The following is a 9262-nucleotide window of genomic DNA, read 5'->3' on the forward strand; positions in this document are numbered from 1 at the left end:
TATATTCAATGCGAATATTACTTTAATAGAAAAACTATTTATTAAGTTATATATATATATATCTATATATATATATATCTATATGTATTTTGTCAGAAATTTTTTATATAAACAAGTGAATATTAAGAAATAATACATTTATATATAATACAGAATGTCGAATTAAATTTTAATTTTTAAACAAAGAAAATTTCTTAGTTCTTGTTTATTGTTGCTAAGTTTATTTGTTTTTGTACTTTAGATCTTTTAAATTTATATTTTTTTATCTTTTTTTCTTTTCATTTTTTATATTTCATTTTCTATAAATATATATATATATATATATATATATATATATATATATATATATATATATTATTAAATTGCATTCAATTAAGATTTTAAGCATAAATTAATTTTCTTAAATGGGTCTGCAAACAGAAAAGGAAAAAGATAAGGAAATTCAAAAAAACTATTTTAAAATATGTAGTAAAAAATTTGAAACAGATGAATTAGAAGTTTTAAAAAAGGTAATAAAAAAAAAAAATATATATGTATATATATATATATTTTTATATATAAATTTCTCTCTATTATTTTAGCACATTTATATATATATATACATATATTCTTTTAATATATATAAATATTTTTATATAATTTTTATATTTATTTATTTTCATATTTACATATATTTCATTTTTTTTTTTTTTTTTTTTTTTTTTTTTTTTATAAAGATTTATAAGGAGTTAGGTAGTCGATCTGGATCTAATTATATAGATAAGGAAACTTTTCTTCAATTTTTTCCTTTGCCTGGATTATGGGGGGAGAGATTATTTTTAAAGTTTAATTTTAAAAATACTGGGTATATAGATTTTGAGGAATTTATAATAGGAATTGCTATATGTTGTAGAGGAACAAAGAGTGACAAAATAAATGTACTTTTTGATATTTTTGACTTAAATTCAGATGGATATATTCAAAAATCAGAGATGGTGGCTATGCTTTCAAATATTCCTTATATTCATAAATTAAAAAATGTGTTTTTTAATAAAGAAAATAGAAAAAATATATATGATGAAGAATACAGTGATATTGATAATAATAAATTAGCCCACAATAAAAATAGTGAGGAAAATAATATAATTAATTGTGTTAAATGTTCAAATCAAAGAAATCAGATATTAACTCATAATAATTTATTAAATGATAATGAATTATCGAAAAACTTAGGAAAGGAAGAAAAATACGAATATGAAAATTTCATCAATGACACAAGTATTGAACAGCATGAAAATAATTTTTTAAGTATTGATAAAAAATCAAAAAAAGAAAAATCAAAATATTCTAAGAAATATTCTATCTATAAAAATGAAAGTGATGATACTAACTCATCGTCTAGTAGTGCTACTAGTGATTTTGTTAATGATTCAGATTATTCAAATAAATGTAAAAAGAATTCTAAAAATGAAACAAGAAAAAATTTATCAAAATGTTTAACAAAATATAAAAGTGCAAATATTACATGTTTATCATCAACTACTGATAGTTCAACTAGTAACGATACTAGTTCTCATTTGAATAATGGAGATTGTAATAGTTTTAGTTCAAATAAGGATCAGAGAGATTTATGTTCTAGTTATTCCTCTGATTCTTTTATTAGTATTTATGGTTATTTAATTAAAAATAAAAAGAAGAAAAGAGAAAAAAAAAAATATAGAGAAGAGATAGAAGCAAAAAAAAGTAAAGAGGAAACAGATGAAGAAATAGAAGAATGTGAAACAAAAGAAATAGAAAATGAAGAAATGCAAAAAGATCATAATGAGGAAAAAGAGAAAGATGAATATGGAAAACATAAAAATGATTTAAAGAAATATAAAGGAAAAAAATATAGTAAAAGGGATAATATAAATATTTATAAAAAAGAGAAAAAAAAAGAACAGAAGAAAAAGAAACATTTTTTAAATGAGTATTGTTTACCATCAAAAACAGCTAGAAACATATTAAATGATGAAGAAAATAATGAATTATCTGATAAAAATGTTGATGTTGATGAAATTGTTGACATTATGTTAGAAGAATGTGAATTTTTAGATAATGATAAGATAACTCTTATACAATTTAAAAGTATTATTTATAAGTATGATTTTTTCTTATATATATTTTTTAGTTGTTTACATGAAGATATATGGGGATTGCAAGGGAATGTATTATATGGAAGAGATTATATAAGCAATTTTGTTATAAAATCAGAAAACTTTAATAATAATGAAATTGAAGATAATGGAGAAGTAATAACAGAAGAGTTATATTTTAAAATAAGGCAACTTTTTATAGTTCAAGCCCCAGATTATGATTGTGTGAATGATAACCTATGTGTGAATTTTTTAAACAAAAAAAATTTAGAAAAAGAGGATATTGAAAAAAGAGAAACATTGATATCGGATTATGATAAGGAAAAAAGTGAATTAATGCATAAAAAAAAATCAAAAAATGAAAATTGCAACAAATTAGTTAATTTTATTAATAGTAAAATAAAAAATGATGAAAATATAGGTGAATCTGAGAATACTAAAGAAAGCAAAGATGTAAGTGAAAAAAAGGAGGTAAATGAGACTAACTATACTTTTTTTAAAAAAGAGAATAATAGCTTAAAAAACCAAACAACATGCATTAAAGAGAAAGAAAATTTTGTAAAAAATGAAAAAACAGAAAATTATATTAATGGAGCTAATCAAACTGATAAAAAGAATGATGATACAAATATAATTAAAAAAGAAAGTACAAAAAATGAAAATAAAAAAGAAGATAACATTGAAAATGATGTTACCAATGAAAAAGAAATAGACGAAAGAGATTTAGAAAAAAAGAATATTAAATACATTAAAAAAAAACATGCAGAGAGTGAATTACTCAATTCTGTAAATAATGAATTAATAATAAATCAAAATAATCATGATTTAATAGATTTAAAAAATAAACCCAGTGATATTAGTGAAAAAAATGAATTAAATAGTAACACAAATTCTAAACAAAATTATCTGCAATTCTTTAATAAAAATGATATTCATCGATTATGTAAAGAAATAGATCTTTTAAATGATGAAAAATATATTATAAAAAATGGAAATTCTCAGATGAATGAACATATTTTACATTTAGAAAAAGGAAGAGAAGATATCATAAATATTATTATGAATAATGGTGATAATAAGATTGCAAAGGATAATATGGAAGAAAAAAATTACAGTGTTATTCAGAATAATATAAATATATTAGAAAATAAAAATATAGACTATAATAAAACAATAGAAAGTAACGTAAATAAAATAAATAACACGAGTGAAAGTAATAATAATATTAATAATACTAATAATATTGAGGATAATAAAAATAAAACTAATTATGAATGTGATTTCAATTTATTAACAAACTCACTTAATGATATATTCTCCAAAGAAATTGTAGAATTTATTCAAGCATCAAAAATTAGTTTCAATATAAATGATGTTTGCAAAGAGAGAAGTTTACAACAAAAAGTGAAGTATAAGAAAACAAAAAGAAATATTGAAAAAGTAAAATGTTATCCTATTACTTCTTTAAATAGCCAGAAAAAAAAAAAATATCCTTCTGATAAAATTGCAGTAGATACGAATGTAAAAAATGAAAAAAAAGAAAAAGATGAAATAGAAAAGGAATGTGAAGAATGTTCTAAAGAAGTGATTAAAGATAATTTAATACTTAAAAATAAAATTTACAAAACTCTTAACCATATTGAATTGAATGATATTTCAAATAATAATCTCTTAATAAATGATAAAAAGAACGAAGAAAATATAAAGGATATAAATGAGGAATATTTAGAAAAGGAAAATGTTCTTTTAGTTAATGAAGCAATAAAGAAAAATTTATCGGAATGTAAAATACAAAATGTAAAGGAGATAAATGAATCTGAACAAATTGAGTTGCATAATAAAAAAAGTGACGCAGGTGACTCCACTTCTTTAAATAAGATAAATGAAAAAAAGGAAGAAATGAATGAAGAAAAAGGAAGAGGAGATAATAGTTGTAATTTTAATGTGGAGATTGAAAATAGGAGTGTTTTAGAAAAAGAAGACCTTAATAAAAAAGAAAAAGTGGAAGGAGAAGTAAAAGAAAATAATTTTTTACATGAAGAATGTAGTTGTGGAATGTTAAGAAGTAAGGAAGATAATATAAAAAAGGAGATCAGTAGTAATAATACTATAAATAAAATTGATTCCTTTAAAAAAGATGAATGTTCAAGTGATGATAATGAAAGTAGTTTTTTAAAAAAAAAAAAGAAAAAAAAGTATGAGTTGACAAAAAAGCATGTAAAAGATATTAATTTATATTCTTGCCCCAATTGTAAAGGTCCTTTTTTAATGTGTCCTAACTGTCACAATAGATATCCTAGATTCTGTGTGAACGATAATAAGATTGCAATGGAATGTGAATATTGTGATTGTGAAAATTGTTATTTTTATAATTGTATTTATTGCAATTTTGATTTTCAAAAATGTTTGGATATGATTAAAAAGAATTCTCTTAAAGAAGGTATACTATATAAAATTGGAAAGCATCTTCATCAATTTAAAGCAAGATATTATATTTTATTTGATAATTTATTATATTATTATGATAAAAAAAGAAACTTAAAACCAAGAGGATTTATGTTTTTAGAAGGATGTTATGTGGAAAAAATATCTAAAAATGAGCATATAAATAAGTATGGTTTTTCTATTTGTCATAAGGGAACAAAGCAAGTTCAAAAGAGAAATTTGTATGTAAATAGTTATGAAGAAAGGGAAGAATGGTTACAAGCATTATATTCATCAACAAAACAAAACACTTTATATAATTTATATGAATTACATGAACAGCTAGGTCAGGGAAAATTTTCTACTGTATATAGGGGAATAAATAAACAAACAAATTCTGAATTTGCAATAAAAGTAATTGATAAAAGGTCAGTTTCTATATATGAAAAAGAGTTATTAAGAAGTGAAATTTCTATATTAAGATTACTTAGACATCCAAATGTAATTTATTTAAAAGAAATTATTAACACTAAGGAAACATTGTACATTTCAATGGAATTAGTAAAGGGAGGAGAGTTATATGATTTTTTATTAACAGAAACAAGATTAAGTGAAATTCATGCGAATAAAATTATCTCTCAGTTAATTAAGACAGTTGCATATTTACATAGGTGTGGTATTATACATCGTGATATAAAGCCAGAAAATATTTTATTAACAGATAAATCAAGGGATGCTCAGATAAAATTAACAGATTTTGGATTATCAACTCTGTGTGCTCCAAATGAATTATTAAAAGAGCCATGTGGAACATTAGCTTATGTTGCTCCTGAAGTTATAACCTTACAAGGATATAATCACAAAGTAGATGCTTGGTCAATAGGAATAATTTTATATTTACTTTTAAGTGGAAAATTACCATTTCCAATTAATAAAAATACTGAAATGAATATTCAGAAAAATTACATTTTAAATTTTAAAGATAATATATGGAAGAATATATCTTCGTCAGCTAAAGATTTGATTTCCAAATTATTGGAGTTAAATGTAGAAAAGAGAATTTCAGCTAATGAAGCATTAGAACACATTTGGATAAAAAATCCAACTGCTGTTATTAATGAAAATTCAGTTATTTACAAAAATGAAGAGATAAATATTTTAAATTTACAAGATGTTAGTGTTAGTACTTTTAATATACCAAAATATACTCAATACCATATTGAAGAAGAAAAAAATAATGAAGAAAATGAGAATAAAAATGTTTTTAATTTTTATCCAAGTGAAATTATATGTGAAGATGATGATTCTAATGATGATCCTGTTATCCCTTTGCCATATAGCAGTGCACCTTTAAAAGAAAATACTTTGGAGAAAAAAAATTTGATGAATCAGTCAAAATCATCATCTTTCAATAAAGAAGATATTTTAGATGAAGATTTCAAAAAAATAAATCCAGATCAAAATAATAATAATAATAATCAGAATAATATTTCTACTAATATATATTGTAATAATAACGAAAATGAACAAAATTCAAAAGATATATAAAATCAAGTAAATTGATACACTTGTATTCTATTATTTTTCTAATAATGAAATATTATTATCATATATACATAAGATTAAAGAAAACATCCAAGATACAAAGAATTGTTTAATATATTTTTATATACATTCTTTTAACTTTTGAAAACACATAGGAATAACATTAAAATAAAAATTCAAACATTTATTTATAGCTTAAATACTTTCTTTTTAAAGTATAAAAAAGTATGGAAAAATAAAAAATATTTAATGTAAATAATATTTAATATAGAAAAAAATTTCAACTTTTTGTATTTTAACACGTTTATATATGTTAATATCCTTTTTTTTTTTTTTTTTTTTTTTTTTAAGGTTGCTTAATACTTTATTTTCTTTATATATATACATATTTTTATACTTATTTTTTTAATATATAAAATAAAATAATAAATAAAATTATTTATATACTTTTATTTTATATATTTGACTTTTAATGAAAGTTTTTTTTTTTTTTTTTTTTTTTTTTTTTAAAANAAAAATTTTTTTTTTTTTTTTTTTTTTTTTTTTTTGAAAAATTAGTTTATGTTGGGGTGTTCTATATAAATATCACTTTTGCGTTATATATTTTTTACAAATATAATATTATGTTGTTTTAAATATATATACTTCAATATATATATATATTTTTCAATAGATTTTTATTTTAATATGTTTCATTTTGTATAATTTTTTTTATATAATAGAAAAAATTAAATAAAATTTTAAAAAATATTTTTAATTTGTTAATTTAATCAGATGTCTATTTACATATCTTTTTTTTTTTAAAAGTAAATAAAAAAAGTATTCTCTCTCTTTTTTTTTTTTTTTTTTTTGAGAGTAAAAAAAAAAAAAATATTTCCTTTTTTAAGGAATATCATTTAATAATATTAAATTACTTTTGTGAGTATTCAATTTTTTTTTAAATATAAATATATGTTATTAACATATTAACATAATGCAATATAGAAGATTTTTTTTATTATTTTTGAGATAAAATAAGAATAAGATTGTATGATAAATTTTAAGACAAGAATTATTTTCGAAAAGAAAAAAAAATATATATAGATTTTTATAAAAATAAAAGCATTTTTTTTAACATAATTTCTATTCTTTTATATTTCCTTTAATACAAAATAAAATAAAATAAAAGAAATATATAATTTTTATAATAAAATAAAAAAAGTATCATTGTACAAAATATTTTTTAAAGATTTCTATTTTACAGAAATAATTCTTAATCTTTATTTAATATTATACACAAAAAAAAAAAAAAAAAAAAAAAAAAAAAAAAATGTATTTATATATATATTATTATGATAAAGTGTTATTTTAATATAAAGAATATAATACCTAATAATTGATTAAATATAAATAATGAAATAGATTAATATTTCAATTATTAATATGAATATAAAAGAAATAGAATTTTATATATTTTATTTGACTAAAAAAAAAAAATAAATTATATTAAATAAATCTGTAATACATTCACATATTATTTTAATTTTATTCTTTTAAAATAATTTTTTGTTGATGATGATTTCAATAAAATAATGGATATAAATAAAAACAACAAAAATTTTAGTGCTAATAATTTATTTATGACAGATAACTTTAATAACAAAAATAATAATACAAATAATGATAAAAAGTTGATAATAGATAATGAAAAGAAAAAAAGTATTTGGTCATTATTTTCTAACGTTGAAAATAGAATTAAAGAAAATAAAGATATGAATGATACTAATATTAATAATATTTTTAATAGTAAAAGTGTAACTGAAAATAAAAGTGGAATAAAAAATATAAATAAAAGTTTATTTAAAAATATACATGATAATTATGAAATTAAAAAAGAAATAGAGAACATATCGGGTAGTTTTAAACGCAGAAACAATATATTACTAACAGAAAATACGGATGACAATATACTGAGTAATATAATATCAGCTAAAAGAATAAAAACAAACGAAGAAAAAAATGTATCTAGCTCTTATAATTCATATAAAGAATTTTTTTTGAGAAATATTGACCAAAATTATACAAATAATGAAAGTCAAAATATATTAAATAAAAATTCAACAAGTAACATTTCTCATAAAATTAAAGATGATAATGTTTTTGTTAGAATGAAAAAAATAAATAAAGATAATTCAAACAATATTGGATCATTATCTAATATTAACAATAATAATAATAATAATAATAATAATAACAATATAGATAATAATGGAATAAATATATTGCCATTAATTAAACAAGTGGAAAAAAAGAATATAAATACTACTTTGATAGAAAAAAAGAATATGAATACTACTTTGATAAAAAAAAAGAATATATGTGTTCCTGTGAATTTAATAAAAGAAAATGAAAAGGACATTATAAAAAAACCTCATGGTTTTAGTAAAAGTGATAAGTTCGATATTTTTAATCATATTGGGGATGATACATTTAGATATATTTTATCAAATGTTAAAAATAAAAATTTGCTTTTGTTAAATAAGAGATTCAGTGAAATGATTCAACTTATACGTATAAAGTTAATGTATGATGAATCATTGAAAAATTCTATATCTCCTGAAAGTATAATAAAGACAATATATGCATCTCAAAATATTGAAATATTGGATTTATCGGGTTGCTCTCATATAACTTCACATCATTTTAATTTACTTTGTAATTCTAATAATATTAAGTTCAATAGAACATTAAAGGTTTTATGTTTAAAAGGATGCAATAAAATAACTGATTCAAGTTTAAAAATTTTTTTACAACGATTTAAAAATTTAAATATAGTCGATATACGTAACTGTTATAAAATTAGTCATGATGGAATATATCCTTTAAAATTTAAGTCTACTTTAAGAAAAATATATATGGGAAATTTAACATCTGCAAATGTATCTAATTATCACTCAAATGAAACATTAAGAGTACTCTTTAATTGTAATAAAGAAAATATACAGTTGGATTCACCATTAGATAAGTTGGTTTGTTTTGAGATAACTTATGCAAAACAATTAAGTGATATATCTTATTTATATATGATAGCAAAAAATTTAAAGGTTCTTAATTTAAAAGGTTGTAACATTGATGATAATTCTTCAATTTTTTTTCATAGTTTTACGAATCTTTTAGCATTAAATTTATCAGATACAAAA

General features: G+C 19.5%; 2 protein-coding genes across 2 annotated transcripts in view; both read left to right on the forward strand.

Moving 5' to 3' along the window:
- Positions 1-404: 404 nt before the first annotated feature.
- CDPK7 (calcium-dependent protein kinase 7, putative) lies at positions 405-6086 on the forward strand (the record flags this gene model as incomplete). The annotated part of the gene is made up of 2 exons (XM_028672542.1): positions 405-509; positions 717-6086. The coding sequence occupies 2 exons, from the start codon at positions 405-407 to the stop codon at positions 6084-6086; spliced, it is 5475 nt and encodes a 1824-aa protein (XP_028529084.1).
- Positions 6087-7654: 1568 nt separating this feature from the next.
- Positions 7655-9262, forward strand: part of PGAL8A_00349800 (leucine-rich repeat protein, putative) — a gene marked incomplete at both ends in the record, with an annotated part of 2577 nt that continues 969 nt past the window's right edge. The window contains one exon of the mRNA XM_028672543.1: positions 7655-9262. This exon is cut by the window's right edge and continues 152 nt beyond it. Within this exon, the coding sequence (XP_028529085.1) occupies positions 7655-9262 (1608 nt within the window).

Source organism: Plasmodium gallinaceum (assembly GCF_900005855.1).
Source record: "Plasmodium gallinaceum strain 8A genome assembly, contig: PGAL8A_v1_98, whole genome shotgun sequence".
Lineage (NCBI taxonomy): Eukaryota > Apicomplexa > Aconoidasida > Haemosporida > Plasmodiidae > Plasmodium > Plasmodium gallinaceum.